Source organism: Xiphophorus hellerii, chromosome 23 (assembly GCF_003331165.1).
Source record: "Xiphophorus hellerii strain 12219 chromosome 23, Xiphophorus_hellerii-4.1, whole genome shotgun sequence".
In the NCBI taxonomy this organism is placed as follows: domain Eukaryota; kingdom Metazoa; phylum Chordata; class Actinopteri; order Cyprinodontiformes; family Poeciliidae; genus Xiphophorus; species Xiphophorus hellerii.
In genome coordinates this window covers 14,250,731-14,267,407 of record NC_045694.1, presented here as the reverse complement: position 1 = coordinate 14,267,407, position 16,677 = coordinate 14,250,731, and the positions used below count along the sequence as shown (strand labels likewise).

At 43.1% G+C, this 16,677-nt stretch overlaps 1 protein-coding gene across 1 annotated transcript; it reads right to left on the bottom strand.

Annotated features, from left to right (window-relative positions):
• Positions 1-2: 2 nt before the first annotated feature.
• LOC116714521 (dapper homolog 2) lies at positions 3-16,366 on the bottom strand. Its single transcript, XM_032555145.1, has 4 exons — positions 15,502-16,366; positions 6,101-6,320; positions 5,475-5,723; positions 3-4,708 (listed from the first exon to the last, which is right to left on the bottom strand). Exons 1-4 carry the CDS (start codon positions 15,739-15,741, stop codon positions 4,428-4,430), a joined length of 990 nt encoding a protein of 329 aa, XP_032411036.1. The 5' UTR covers positions 15,742-16,366; the 3' UTR covers positions 3-4,427.
• Between the last annotated feature and the right edge of the window lie 311 nt (positions 16,367-16,677).

The window sequence follows — 16,677 nt, the reverse complement described above, 5'->3', positions numbered from 1 at the left end:
TATCATTTATCAGCTTATTTTATTTCTCATATGCCACAAATTATTCTCATACAACTCTTCATTATTTTAATAATTCAATATTCATTTCAAAGTCCTGAGCAAAATATCAAGTTAAAGAGTATTTGCTTGGTTTTGGTCATCATCTGGCCAATATGATTGTACTTCAGAGGCTGTATTGCCAATTATTAAAGAATATCACATCCTCACAACAGCTATTATCACTGAACGAGTCACAGAGCAGCATGCAGAGCGGGGAGTATGTGTGCACACATTCATTCTCATGGTTACAGGGGAGTTGGAGCATTATGCAACTAAGCTTTTAATAGCCAGTAATGAGTTAATATTCAGAATGACGAAACTGAACCACAAAAGCTTCCCAGAGTTGATTTTTTTCGTCAAACTGATATTGTTGAAACATCAAAAACCTCCAGCAAAAACACAGATTTAAAATATTGTATATTTCCTCCATTGCATTGTTTTTTAAAATATAGTTATTCGGTCAGTATTCACAAACGTATGAATTGGTTATTCAGACAAATCTGGGCAAAGATGCGTTAATATTTTTATTGCAGTAGCACAGTTCTATTCTAAAAGATAAGGAAAAAAAACAGTATTTAATGTGATTTACTTTATTAAGTAATTAGGTTAACTTGTGGGGCTTTTTGTAAATCATTTATGAATTTAAACAATATTACTTTTAGAAAGAAGTTTACAGTTTGAAACTTAAAGGTTTGTTAAAATCAATGCTGGTACATTTGTTGTTTCCCCTAAAAATCTACTGAAATTTAAGCATATATCATTTCATACTAATTTTTATTTTACGCTGATCAAGTGTTCCAAGAGCCTCTTAATGCAAATGCATCACCTATTTTTCCTAAATCATAAACGCAAAATGTTTTGTGAATTTCTTTTTATTTTATCAGCTCAACAATTAATCTTTACAATATTTTTGTGAAAATCACTAGAATGAAAACATAAAAAATAGTTTTATGGGTTTGTTTTATTAAAGGAAAGCCATTAAGTTTCCAAATATCTTTAGTAGTTCCACTGATTTTTACTTTCTGAACTGTTCTCAGCAAAAAGGAAAGGATTTGGTCAAATCAATTAAATGCACGTTTGGGTGCAGCCAGGTATGCTTTGGAGTTAAAGTCACTGAATAATTACCAACAAAGCAAAAATTATGATTGTTATATAATCTTTTTGTTATATACAGATTATATAACAATGTATTTTAATGTTCCCCATTAAAATACATTTGTCCAAACATTTGTTCAAATTTAAAACAAAACGTCGATCTGTATCAACCGCCTAAAACAGCCGGACAAATATGCATCTTTCTCCTCCAATAAATATATTCAATTTAAATGTTTGGTGCGAAATTGTGCTGCTGCAATAAAAGTTTTAGCCACCATTACCAGGAGTCCCAACAAATAAGTTTGCTGATCCAAAACACAAGCTGCGTTTCCGTTTATCATATAATTGTGCAATTTGACATTTTGAAAATAAATTTGCTTAATGGAAACACATCAATTTAGAACAAACTCATCTGTTGATAAGTTTTGCCACTACGATAGGATTTCTTTTTGGTCGTATCTAAATTGGTTTATCTCACAAAACTGAAATAGAGATAGTTCATTCGCATCACACCAGTCACATGATCAAACACCGGATGTTGCCACCGGCACAAACCACGAAGTAGAAGAAGAGGAAGAAGAGGAAGTGGTTGGATGATCAAGGTGCAGGAGGGTTTTTAATGACTTATGTGAACAAACTTATCCATGTGTGATTTGAACTGCCTTTCTTATTTAATGGAATAAGAAAGAGATTGTGTTTTTTCGATATTCGCAGAATATCAAAGGTTCTGCGAACATTTGTAATGGAAACGCAGCTACTCTGAGCTTCAAAGTAACCCATTAGCATTTTGTCGCTTTTTCCTTTAGTTTGTGAGGATATCAAAAGTGGCAATATGGGTTCAAATTTACCAGATTATTAGTAGAAGGAATGAAGATATTGTAATGGCAAGTTGGAAAGACTTCATGTGCCAGAGAGGACCTTTCATGTAGATCCTAAAGGCAGCATCAGAGATCTGAATAATCGGCAAGCAAAACTAGATGGCACTTCCTTTACATCAGATATAATGCTAAGCACAAACGGTGTTTTGAATGTAACATGAGGTTCGTTGGCTGTACAAGTGTCACTTCTTGGATGGCTTTCGTTTGAGACTAAGAGACCTCATGGAGCCGAACACCTTCCTCCCCAGATCCCTCAGCGACCGAGAGCGCTGCAGCGGCAGCCGTGGAGGAGGGGAAGGGGAAAACGACGGCGAGGACAGAGACGAGAGCGACTGGCAGCTGCCCTCCAGGCTCTGGGAGCGAGACAGGTTGAAGAGGCTGGCGGTGGAGGACAGTCGCTTGTCCTCTTCCTTGGATCTCAGCAGTCTGACGCCTTCGTCTCTGCTTGTTCCACCCTGCGCTACATCGAAGGAGGAGACCCAGTGGCCCCTCTTCGCCAGCTCCTCCCTGTGGCTCCGAGGCACCAGCAGACCCTGGGACTCACTCCTGAACAGAGCCCTCCTAGAGAGCCGGAGGCTGGAGCTGCGTCTCTCCCCGTCCTCTTTCCCTCTCGATCTGGAGAAGACGGGGGAGTGATCAACCTTTGGCTTCCTGTCGGAGGATGCCTTGGCTCGTCGGTGCTCCCTCCTCCAGCTTCCCATGTTCCCCCTGCTCCAGCCATATCCGTATTCGGCTCTGTCCATCTCCTCCTTCTCGGTCTCAGACTCTTTCCTCCACAATCGGCCCTCAAAGCCCCTCCAAAGTTTGCTGGAGGACTTCCTCGGGTGTGTGGGCTGCCTCCTCGGCCCAAACGGAGCTGTAGTCCTCTCTCCTGGCGTAGCTGCTCACAGTAGCGGCCCTAACCAGCTTATGGGAGGCGTGTTTCCCCCTGTAGAGCCCATCTCTCTCCACCTTCTTCCACCTGCCCCCACCATCTCCTCCTCCCCCACTATGTCGGAGCGAGCCACCTCTTGGTTGGAGTCCTCCATGCTCCCAAGAGGAGGTTCGGTTGTTGTGTGGCAGGGAGCACTGGAAAGGGGAATCCCGCCGAAAAACCGAGAGAGGGGTGGCCCCCATAGGTGATGGCTTGAGGGGGCGAGGAGGAGAGCGAGCCCTTGGGGTGGGGTGTGAAGCTGGGGAGGAGGCTGTAGAGGAGGGAAGATCAGACGGAGAAGGGATGTGCTGGTAGTGGCATTGTGAGGAGTACTGAGGAGGGGGGGGGATGTGGATAGACTGGTATGGGTGAATGGGACTGTTGGAGTGTGAGAGAGGAGGGGTGAGGCTGGACTGAGACTGGGGGGAGTGGGTGACACTGAGGGAGAGCTGGATTGGCCGCTGTGGGGTGGTTTCCATCAGCCTGCCGTAGTCGAGCGATGGATCCCTCTGCGGAGTCAGGTGAGTTTTACTGTGGCTCCTCACCGCACCCGCAGGATCCGTTTGGAAGCAGTCGATATCCAGCTCCACACCTTGCTCCATCAGTCCCACCACCACGGCCCGAGACAGACCAGAGAGGCGTGAGATCTCCCCCACCATCGGGGAGTCTTCACTCAGCTTGGGACTGGAGCAGGACTCTTGGATCAAGCTGCTGCGCTGAGATCCAGGAGCCGATCCCGTGTTTGACACAAAAACTGGCTGTCCCACCTCAGGCGGAGCGCCGGTGCTCCAATCCAACGAGCGACAGAAGGAAGACGACCCAAACGCCGGAGTGGCTCCCGAGCTCGACGGGACCTCCAGGGAACTGCGGTGGCTCAGACTGCTCGGACAAGTTGAGATCCGAGAACGAGACCTGACTCCTGCGGTGGGAGTGGCAGATGACAGAGACTTGCAAGATGCAGCCTGAAGTCATGTTCACATCACTCTTTATGGCTCCACTGCTGCTGTTTTTGGCTGCGTCGGCGGGTCCGCGGTTAGAGTTCAACCCTGGAGCCAGGTTCAAGTTGAGGTTGAGATGCAGATTGATGCTTAAATCTTCTCCGGTCGCTGAAGGGAGATTACCCAGGTTGATTGAATTCCTGGTGGTCTTTTTCCCCATAGCGCTGAGGCTGACTCTGGCCGAGTTTCCCAGCAGGGACTTGCAAGGAGTGGCGCTTCCACCCGGCTGTGTGGAGGGTGTATTACGGCTCTCAAAGGCAGATAGAGATTGGGTGGAGCCGTGACTTTTTCCAGGAGTACAAGGACCTCTCTGCGGGATTGGAGCAGGAGCAGCAGGTGACTTGAGATCGGAGGTGGAGGAGTTCACCTGCTGGTGATACTGGCAAGCCAGGCGAGTGATGTACTGCTCCAGGTGTGTGACAGAGGCCAGAGTGGGAGGCTGCTGAGGCAGGAGAGGGGCAGCGTCAGGCTTCGCTTCTGCCCGCCTCATCGTCTTGGACTCCTTCAGAAGTTGTGGAGGATGATTGTTCTTGGTTCAGGGAGGTAAAAAGGGGGCTCTGGAGGGCGACGGCAGTGCAGCGGGCTTGGATAAGAGTAGACCTCTTTGGTTCGACGAGACACCAGGTCTGTGCAATAGCAGGGGTCCAACTGGGGCTTCAGCTGCACAGAGGAGGGGGATGAAGACGGATTTAGAAGGGGGATGATGAAAGAGACCAGGGAGTCACCGACCACCGTGCAAAGATCAGACAGAAAGCTGAGACCAGAGGCATCACTCTCCTGAACAGCTGTAAAAACAAGAAGAAAAACATGAATAAATACAGTTTTATAGTTTTCAGTTAAATCATCCAGGTTGTAGTAGATATAAGCTTGCGATAACTTTATTACATTAAAACAGACTTCAATGTAGATTGAGATTTTATATGATAGACTAACATAAAGTTGAGAATTAATGTAGTGACAGAAAAATTCAGCCCACTTTCCTCTGATACCTTTAATAAACTTCAGTGCAACCTCAGAAGCCTCTTAGCTAGCAAAAGACAAATCTATATTTTCTGTGAAGGCCTCAGAGGTTTTCTAGAGAACAGGTGGGAGAGTCTTTGAACATGACAATTATGGCTGAAAGGATTAATCGGATTAATCAGTGTTGAATCTAATTTAGTAACTGATTAATTGTTAACTGGAGAATACAGACTAAAACATCTGATTTCCTGAAAGGGCAACACACTCAGTAAATGAGCCACAACAATTTAGCTGCAGATGTATTGTTTGCTATAAATGATCAAGCATACCCTAAAAAATGACGTTATTGTATTTTAAGCAATAATATGTTTATTTTATTATTTAAAAAGTATCTGAGTTATTCATTTAAATGAAAAGTATTAAGTGGTTAAATAAAGAAAATGCAGAATGTGTAAATTGTTTTGTCCAGTGAATTAATTAATAGTGAAAATAATCAGTAGAATAATCGATAACTTCACTACTTTGTGTTTGCCTATCGCATAAAAAGGTCAAGGACCATGGATACTTTTGCAAGACCCTGTAAAAGTTCACCTGGATCATCTGGAGCAGGTGTAATCGGATCCTCTGCTGGTTCGGTTTCCTCTGGGTTGCCGTCCGTCGCAGGCTGCTGCAGCTGCACTACACCTTCTGACCACAGGGTGTCAGTGTTGTCAGCAGAAGCAGGAACTTGTTCCCACGACTTTGGGGGTCTAGCGGGGGTCACCGGTCCAACATGGGCAGCTTCACTGGACACGGAGTAGCAGGAGTCCGACAGAGAGCTCCCACTTACAGAGTAGAAACCTTAAAAATAGAAAAAGGCAGTTTTTACCTGTGTAGGTTTAATTTTTGAATAAAGAGGCATCACCTATAGATACTGAAATATTACTTAAAATTCCAACAGAAGGGTGTGCACTGACTGCTTAACTAAGAGAGTGTAAGAGAGTGCTAGTGTTTATGGCTTCTTAAACAGTGTGACAAAGACAGTAAAAAAAAAAAAAAGTAGAAACTGAACAAGTCAGGGTCAAGTCACTCAGAGTTCAAGTAAATAAACCTAAAAGAAAAGATTGTGGTTAATGTTTAATGGGAAATCTCTCACCTATATCAGAAGGTGACAAACCGTGGGTCATTATCTCCCACTTCTGCGGCCGACAGGGTGTGTGTTCTGGGTGTGTATTTACCTGAACTGGGTCTGGAGTCGCTGTCCAGGTGAACCACGCCGCTGGAGTCCGGAGTCGGAGGGGAGAGGAGATCTGAGGAGGCGTCCCAGGAGAGAGTGGACCACCGGGAGTTACTCCCCCTGCCAGATGAGGACTGGACGGTCACATCCCCCGAGTTACTGAGACACTCCTCTGGGCTGCTCTGACAGCCTGACCCCATTGTGTTTGAGGGGGAGGCAGCCTGAAAAAAACAAAAAAAACCAAAATGAGATTAGTTGCTTCGAAGGAGCCAGGCTGTCTTGCAATCTTTTAAAGTGGTCCTAATCAATAGTTGTTCAGGCGTTTTGAAACTTTTTTTCCTGCTTTTGCCTTCATTTTCTGATCTGAACTATGACAACATATTGTGCAACATGTTCTCAGAAAGCTGAAGAAAGAAGTGTGAGACCTGAGGAAGCTTTTAGTACAACCTTACACCCAACAAAAAGCAGGTTAGCTTTAAATAAAATTCAGTTTTCAATTCCTTTTGACCCATTTAGGCGCCAGAAAAAACTTTAAAATGTTTTAAAATTTTAAAGGCCACCCTGTAAGTCAGAGCGGAGACTTGGTGCTAAAGAAGAAACACTCTCCATTAAATTAGTGTTCACATGTAGCTGGCTGTACTCTTTGTAGTGCTCCCTATCAGCGTTCAGGATAATTGGATGTGTCATCTTCCCATGAAAACTGGTTCAAACATGCCCCTACATTTAGATGTCAGGCAGCTTTTTACACACACGTTAAGAGTCTCGTCTCTAGAGCAATACGAAATCAGCTTTTCACACAGCATAACAAATCAAAATCAGCAAGATTAAATAACATAGTGTCTTGCAAATGTATGAATCCCTGAAACGGTTTTAGAAAGAGCAAACATGTGGAAGGAAAAACTCTGGTCAGTTTTATTTTGACTAGCAAACATTAAGTATGATGGAAATCTAACACAAAATCCTCACTTTAAAACACAGTGGTGACAGCATCATGCTGAGGGGACGCAGCCAGGAGTGCTGGAGCTAAATACAGAGCAACACTGGAGGAAAATCTGCTACATGCAGGTGAAATGATCATGTCTGGGTCTGAGGTTCAGCTTCCAGAAGAGCTTAACAACCCCAAGCATGCAGCCAGACATGTTATGAATGCATCAAAGCATGTGCTAGAATGGCCTAGTCAAAGTCCAGACCTGAATCCAACCGCGAATCTGTAAGAAAACTTTTAAATTTGTTGTTTACAGTCATACTGACTGAGCTTGAGCAGTTTTACTAAGATGAATGAGCAAAAACCTTCATGTAGATCTGTGAAAAACTGGTGAAAGCATCTTTTAAAAGTCTTGATTTTTTATTTATTCACTCAGTCAAATAATTTGTTATCCATTAGGGCTGAAACGATTCCTCGAATAATTCAAATCCCTCGATTATTACAATTCCTTGAGGAAAATTTACCTGCCTCGAAGCTTCGTTAATTTATGTTTTGTTATTTAGCGCACCGTGTTCCGGCCGGGACTTTACTTGCGTCTCACTTCCGCCTCAGAGTTGCTGTCGAAAGCTAAGTGTTAGCAGCATAACGTCCACTTTTCAAGTTCGGCCCGTGAGGATTTTGTTGATTTATGATAATGCTCGGGTTTTCATCGTTTTGGGGGGGGACCAATAAGCATCCTTAAAATGACTGGCGCGATGCCTGGAGTACGGCAGCATTTCTCCTCCGGGAGCTGCTGGTCCAGAGCGAACGGCGGGACGAGCGCTGCAGGAGTATTTATACAGGTGAGCGGATATCCTGAACACGGCGGGCGGCTGAGTAGTTGATGGTTACAGTGTAAGTGTAACTTTACGGACAAGCCGCACAATAAATTTCATATCTTCCCGGTCAGAAATCATTGTGACGGTACATGACTGATAGATGAGCGAAGGTGCCGTAAATATCCCGTATTGCTCCCCCCTGTTCTAGGCTCACAAAGTGTATTTGTGAACCTGCCACTTTATTGTTAAACTGAATATAATTTCTGATTTTTGTATAACTTTTCCTCAGGCTAACTAAGAAAGTGAGCTATTATTGTTACAGGTTAGTTTTCTAAAATACAAAAAAAGTAACTTAGAGATGCTCAAAAATGCAATATTGGACTAATATTGATATCCGATAGTAACAAAGGTGTTATGCCAGATTTACCAATATTTTATTTTACAATTTTTTATCCGATTACTCGATTAATTGTACTAATAATTGATAAATTACTCGATTACTAAAATATTTGTTTACAACAACCTTACGATCCATACTTCAAAACACTGAAACAACTTGAAAGGGCAGAAGCATAAGGCCTGTCAAATTAAATTAAACTACCAGTTCATAAATCACTTAAATTTATATAAAAAACATATTTTTTATACAAATAAAATCACTAAACAGAAATATAAAAAGGAAAGAAACAGTCCAAAACAGGTGCAATGCAATATGAAGTTATTTACCCTAGTAACCATTAAATATTTCTCTATCAATTTTTTGATTACCCATAATGAAGAACAGCATGAGGCTGTAATATCTTTAATATATTTAAATATGAATATATATTTTTTTAAATTACATGAAATTGAAAAATTTCTTTTTTTTTTCCAGATAAAAAACATTTTTTATGATCTGAAAAAAAAAACCTGTAAGCTATGTTTTCCCTTTACTTCCTACAACTAATTTATATTTGTTGTGGGTCGACTATGTGAAATTACAATAAAATACACTGAAAAAAAAATTATTGACTACTACTGACAAAATAAAACCCAATTTGAATTAAGTAGGAATATTTGTGAACAATTGGAGCGCTATCAGGAGTAGAAAATATATCAATCATCCTGAGAAACTTCAATAAACAGGGGAAATGATGACAAAACTGAAACCGACCAGTTTCTGCTTTACCTTTTGAGACTTTACCAGAAAACAAACGAAACCCTCCTCAACTATTTAATGAGCTCACTCTGCATGTACAGTTCAGAGACGCGCAGATCTGTGAGAAGAGACATGTAGGACCATGTCTCCGATGAGGTCACTCCACTCTCAGCAGAACAAGCAGGAATAACAGCTGTCGGGTTAGCAAAGTGCCTCCATTTACCAGATTAGTAATAGCTCACTAGAGTAAACCCCCTCACCCTCCAAATCCCCGACCCGGCCCTCCAGGAGACCAGGCAGGAGCGGCGGGATGAGTCCGATCGAGCCCAAACAAGAGCAACACTGTGAGTGGTTACTGAGGAAACAATACAGGTAGTGACTCACTGCTGGGGTGACAGGAGACGAGGGGCGAGTGTGGGTGTGTGGGGGGGGTTTCAGCAGATAATGGGAGAGGACAGATGATGTAACAAAGAGCAGTCAGAGCGGCAGAAGGGAAGGAGGAGGGGACGGACGGACGGACGGGAAAAAGTGGGTGAAAGAATGTCAGACTCTGATCCAGCTCAGGTTTACCCCCCCTCTCCTCTTATCACTTTGCTAACAGCTCTTTATGTTTCTCGTGGGTGACCAAAACGAGTGCGAGGGACATGAAGAAAAAAGAGGAATAGCAGAGTGAGTCACTGAGTGAGTGAAGGCAGAGGAGGGAGGGAAGGAAGGAGCGGTTGCCGGGCGAGGAGAGAAGGGCATCTTGAAGGACCCCCACCTCCCCCCACGCTCCCTTCGACAAATAATCCCCACCACTGCCGCCACCATCTCACCCACTTCTCTAATATCCTCAGAGCCCGCTGCCCCCGACTCACCATAGCTACAGCTCTCTAACTCTTGCTCGCTTCGCCTCCCACACAGACTCAGAGCCGCACAACATGCAGGCCCGAAATATTTCACTCATCCCCAGCCTGGATCCGCGCGCTCCCTTCCTATCTGAGCCATGAACGCACATCTGAGCCTGCGTTCTGGGTTGCTTTAACCCAAGTTTTAGCGAAATAACCCATAAGCATCTGCACAAAACCGTCCCGACATCACAATGCGATGCACTTTATGGGGTATAATCTTACACAGTGATCAGATTATAAGACAGCAGAGGGATAGGAGGTCAGCTCTGAGCTCTGTAATATGATATTGCTTCATGTGAGAGAGGAGCTCAGCTCCCCTTTGGAGCAATTTGCAGAAAATGTGCGGGTCGATTGGACAATAACGCAGCTGCACATGCAATTCACCTCCTCCTAACAGGTGCATGACGTCACCAGCATGAAGAAGAGTGATCACAACGATGATGATGATGACGATGCTCTCGCAGGGCGGAGCGAGCATTTTTTGTTTTTTTGTAACTTCCATGCAGCATGTTATTTATTGTTTCATGCATTATTAATGTCAGATTGGAATATAAAGGCGGCCCACGCTGCGTTTCTGCGTTCAGGCTGCAGACGGAGAACCTGCAAGGATCGACATTTCAGAGCTGCTCCGTTAGCCGCAGAGACTCCCCCCAAACCCCCAGAGGCAAAAAATAAGAGGGACAAAAGACGACTCACTCCACAAGTCAGAGTAATGTCCCTCCCATGTAAGGAGACGCTTTCCAATTTCTTGTTTTAGGATACAAAACCCTCAATAGAAGCACAAAAAGCATAATTGTGAGACTAGGGCTTTATCCCACAATTATCCCTATAACTGGTTTGTTGTCTTGAATTAAATGTTTAACATTAAAGTCATTTGCTCCAATTTCACACATATTCAGTATATATAAAGAAGAAAATGCTATCAACTCTTGAAAACCTGAGGAAAAGACCTGACTATAGTTACAAAAATGTCTTTATTATCGCCATATCTGTCAATATAATTATTCCATTCAAATCTAGGACAGAATTTAGACAAAAGTTTATAAACATCTACAAGATACTTTAAAAACATATTGACGTGATTTGTGTGCATTTTTCCTAAGTGTAAAGCTAATAATTCACAATCATTTCTGCATGCAGAGCCAAGAAATATGTTTAAGAAATGAATAAATGCAAGCAAAAACAAGGCAGTGCGAAACGCTGAATGCATCAGTGTAATCATTATGAAGATTATATGCTGATTTATCCAGCATGGAGGATGAAGTCATGTTAAAACTGGTTTCAGTAGCTTTTTCTCAGTCAGCCTGGTAGTGAGATGTGCTCAGGAATGAAACTGATTAATTTATAAGGCTTTTGCTAAACTATTGAAAGAATGGCTTGCTGATTTAAACTCCTGTCAACACTAAAGAAACTGTATCTGTTGTATTGCTTATTTTTATGGTATTGTCTCTATTTTCTAGGCAGTAATGTTTCATTGTCTTTTTCTGTTTAGTCCAGTCTCACGTCTAACTGTGTGTTTGTCTCATATTCTTGTATTTGTTTGCTTTTGTACCATCATTGTCAAAGGGCTACAGATGAAAAACTCATTATCGTGGGTAAAAATAAAGAGCATTTCTAGACAGCAGTTACGGCTTTACTTAAGAATAAAACGCATGGATGGCAACAAATGTTTTCAAATCTAAAAACCGTAGGAAATCATTCATTTTCTGCCTTGAAAAACTTTATGCTCACAAATAAAACCTGCAGTTCCCACAAGATTTTTGTTGCCACAATGGCATTAGCTTTGGATTTTAACTTCAAGGTCTCATTTCTTTTAGAAATACAGAAACAAAAACTGTTTCCAGAAGAGAAACTGCTTTAAAGGAAAAGTTCATCCTTCTCACTTTCAGAAATCTAACCCAGTTCTCCTGCAGCAATGGGGGGGAAGCATCAGTATTGACCTTTGACCTTTGGAATCTCAGAGCCACACATCCATTTGACATATTTCTTTTAGAAAAGAAAAACAAATTGTTTTGTGTTTACAAAAAAAAAAGGTAGAGTTACTCTGCTGCACTATGTCATCATCTATGTGTGTTTATTCTGATTTACAGACAGATGCTTCCTGTAAGTTTAGAATAAGTTTTGCTATTTTGGGGTTGTTTTTAGGTTTTCTGCTTTTAAATTTAAGATTTGCCCTTTAAAGTGAGTGAATTTATTATAGGTGGATGCATCCCCTCTTCACCCTAATGCAAATTAGAGAGACCCTGCAGCGTGTTCCCTTCATCTCTCTCTGTGTTATCTTCGGAGGGAACGTTTATTTTTGCACACAGAACAGCAACAACTGAGGATTCCAACTCGGCCTCGACACCCATTTCAAAGACGAGAAGAGCTGCTACAAGCTGGTATCAAGTGAGAAGAAGTCAAAAGATAAGAAGCATGTTTCAGTCACAAAACGCACATTTCCTTCCTTCAACCAGCGTTGTTTTGGAACAAAGTTATTTTTCTGGAAGATCTATCTCAGACCAAAAACCTGGAGTAAATAAGATTCTTTTGAAAACCAAACCCACAGATTACAACATACACTAAATGATAGAGACAAATCCGCCGCTGCTGCACTTTAAATCTCCTTTTTCTCTGTAATTTCTTTTCACCTAATTATGGTCCTCTCTTGCAACAATTACAACCGTTTTTATTCCCGTTTATGCAAACGTTGATGTAAGGAAAGGGCCTGACGGGGGCAAAGGGCAAAGAGCCAGGCTGCTCTGCCTGGCCAGCAGCTCCCCATCGGAGGCGAGAATGAGTGCTGCTGCCCGGCCTCCCCGCAGGATCCCTCCGCACCACAGGCGGGGAGGGAGGGGGAACTACGGAAAAGATGTTGGCTGGTGGGTGGCGAGGAAGGCTGCACAGAAGGAGACGAGCTTCCATCCAGATGCCCACTCTCAGATCGCAATTTTCGTTCTCGCACTGTTCAGAAACGAAGCTTTAAGATGCGACTTAATGTTGCGGCCATAAGCAGCAGTCTGCAGAGGAGACCTCGTGTTTATGTGTATCAGTATTCTGCAGGCTGCTGACTAATGTGACTCACGGTGTAATAACAGTTTGTTCAAAGTGACCGTGATGAAGTATCAGCTGCTCAGAGTAAAGGCGAGATGGTATTTATTGTAGCCACCGGCAGGCTGATTTCATATCTGAAAAGAGAAACCTGCAAACACAGCGTGGAGCTGTAATGTCATTGCTTTGTCAGATCTAGAGATAATCCAGAGATAATCCATGACGAACTGATCCACCACATCCACTGCTGTCTAATTGTATCCTCTCCGAGGTTCAGCCACAAAGACGACGGCCCCGACGGTGAATTTTGTCATCAACAGGAATATTCCTGCATGGAAATCTTTTCATAGAACTCAGCTGCTTTGCAGAACAGGAAGTTTGCAAAGAGAGAACAGAAAAAAGTGAATTTGTTACAGATTAATCTGCCTAAGCTGTAGCTAAAAAATAAAAAATAATGTCAGAATTTTGTCCTGGGAATTAATCGATCGCTGGAAACAATCCAGAGGTTTTTCCTCCAAAGCAGCGCAGAGAAACGCTTTCTGTCCAACAAGGTAAAGTCAGAAAAAAAAAAACATAAGTCGATGTATTCCTGTTTTTGTGAAGTACTATCCATGTTTAAAAGAAGGATATCACAAAACAAAAAGAGGCCATAGTATTTTATAACCATACAGTAAAGCCAGTAGAAGTTAGTTTTAAACAGCTCTTACCGATTAAAAGAAAAACAAAAAACACAACATAAAAATCTATTTTCTAAAGCCAAGCATCAATAATTTCCTTTCAGCTACAAAATATAAGTAAAATATGCAATTGTGATATTATAGCTGAGGATATCTGTTGCAAATAACCCATGTTTCTCACTAATCTCTATCTTTTCTGAGGTTTTCATCACTCTCCATGACCTTTAGCGTTGGTAAATCTGTGTCAAGTGTGGGCAAACAGGGCAGAGAAAGTTCATCCAACTGCAGAGCGCGAACACACGGCACGTGGAATACAAATAACTTAACAGATATCTACCAACGCTTTGTGATTGCAAACTGATATTGTGATTCAACATACTGTAGCTTTGAATACCTACTTATTTTTTTATCTTAGAGTAAAAATGAGATGTTTGCGATGACATCAAGAAATCAACCAAAAGTCAAATTGTTTCATAAATTTTTTCTCCATATTTTTAGCTCGAGGTTTTTCTGCAAAAATCCACCATCGTTTTTCCGTCATCAGCAAAATTGATGTCTGTAGTAATTTTCTACAGGGCGAGGATGACACACGGACAGATTCCTGTCCTGCATGTCGACCCACGTTGCCCTCATTCTCAACACAAAAACAGCAGCATTTATTCCAGGCCGAGGTTTGGAGGAAAAGGGGAAACAATTTAACATTTTTATGTAACAAGAAAATAGAGCAAAACTATGAAGTTCAAGGAAAACGATACATTGTTTTCAACATTTTTTACAAACAAAAACCTGAAAAGTGTGGCTTGCATTTGTCCTCTGTACTACAGCCAACTTCTGAATCCGTCTGTGTGCGATTTAATCTCAGGATGAATCCAGCTGCTCTGTAAAGGCTTTGGGGGTTTTTTAGAAAACAAACAGCATCTTCATGATGCCGAGGAAGATAGAAAGTCATTTAGAAAGAAAACTAACACCTGAACACACAATCCCTGTTAGAAGATTCAAAAGACCTGAGAGTAAAGCGGAAATTCACCTTCCGGCAGAACGAACACAGATGTCCTAGTTGATTCCTCGAAAGCTACTGTAACGCAACTTGTAGATGCATCCTTTCTCAAACAGTCCTGAATCAAATGAATAGCTTGTTACCAGGTCTCTGCAGAGCTGAATGTTATGCTGATGACGGGATTCAGCCATTTGGTTCAGGTGTGTGAAACCTTAAGCAGTGCTTAATCAGTGCCGACAGATTCTTTCCCTCCAATATGACAGAGATCAAGGCATTTTGCATTAGGCTAAAAAAGCTGCATTTTTAAGTTTTTACATGTGCAAAGCTGGTAGAGAGGAAACCCAAAAGCTGGCAGTGAACTGACTCAGAGGAGCTGCGTACACAAATACACAACACAAGATTTTTATGTAATCTGTGCCGTTTTTTCATCACTTCAGTTACGCATCACTTTGTTTTTGGTCTATTAGATAAAATTCCAGTGAAATTGTCTATAGTCTGTTCTTTTTTGCAAAGAATTTGACTGTTTAAAATCAATTTATCCATAAAGCTCTAATGAGCTGAAAACTGCTGAGTGATGGATAAATCCTTCTTCTAGCCTCTTTAGAGTCGAACAGGATGTTAAAGTGACCTTTAGAGGCGAGATGGACCAGCAGGGTCGACCTTGAAGCTGGTTCTGGTTCCCCTGACCTAAATGACATTTGCTCCATGTGACCGCCACTCAATCTAATAACCAGCCACCATGCTCGGATGAGCTTTGGCTCGGTCTCAATCAAGCGGCTCCGTTGAGCTCCAGGCGCAGCCTAAAAATCCGCCCACTGAGCCGCAGAGGGACCGGCTCCTTGGCAGATCACCGCCAACTCGCATTCATATTTAATAACCCCGTCATGTCGCCACCCGGGCTACGAGCTGACAGACGCACAGACTGACCTGTTGCCTGCGGGATGTCGCAGAGCCACGCTCGGTATCCGACGCGGCGCTCTCCGCCTCCTCCGCCCGCGGCTCCCCGGGCGCCCGCTCCCTCAGCGCGGCGTCCACCATCTCCAGGTGTTTGCGCCGGAGCACCTCCAGCTCCAGAACCCCCGCCAGCGTCGCTTTGAGGCGCTCTCCGATGCGGACCCGCTCGGTGCCCGACCAGAGCGAGTTTACGCAGCCGCGGCGGGCGGCCATCCTGGGAGACGGCAGAAACGAGGCTTCGGACCGGGATTTACGGTGTAGCTCCGGGTAGAGCCACGCAACTCCGGACGAACGCTACTAACATAGCTATAATTGACTGAAATGCAGCCCTGTCCATCTGTGCAGAGCCGCGCAGCTCTCACCCTTACTGCAGCCAAACTGGAGCCAATCAGTCCAAACCCTCAGCAACTCATTCCTCACATCGGTCCCGGGCTTGACTTTCCTTTGACATCCTCCGGTGTTCCCATCAGCCCGCTGGACTCCGTGCGCTGCGTCCCCAATGAGACAATGCAACAGACTGAGAGGGGAGATACATGTGGGAGCTGGCGGCGGAGAGGAGGAGCCACTGGTCCGGACCTGCGCACGGATTGGACGGACGGGATTTTCGAATGGACGCAGAGAAACCTCCCCGCATGTCCGACTATAGTGTGCAGGAATTTGACCACAAGTAATTTATTGTAAACAACCGAGTAAACTGTTTGGAGAATCTCTTTGTTCATTCATTTAATATTGGGGAGGTATAGTCTGATTAGTAAATCATTAGTATACATGTACACTAATGATTTGACTATACCTCCCCTCAGGGGTGGAGTCTAATGAGAATTGTACTCTCTGGCTGAATAACACGTTTTTCAGTCTCTCTCAATTAAATAATAAAAAAAAAAACTTTGAAGATTGTTCTATGAAAAACACAACGTGCATATATGCCGTGAAATCAAAGGAAAATTGTACATTTTCTGAAAAGTGTGGCATGCATTTGTATGCTCTAGCCATCCTGCATATTTAGGCATGATGTGATACCAAAACATGGCTCATCTGTTTGATATCAATGCTGACGTCTAAACGTCTTATTTAAGTTTATATAAAACCTTTGACCTTTAGGTGTTTGTGCGGTTTTTCCTCCGAGTTGTTTTGTTCAAACCTCAGACA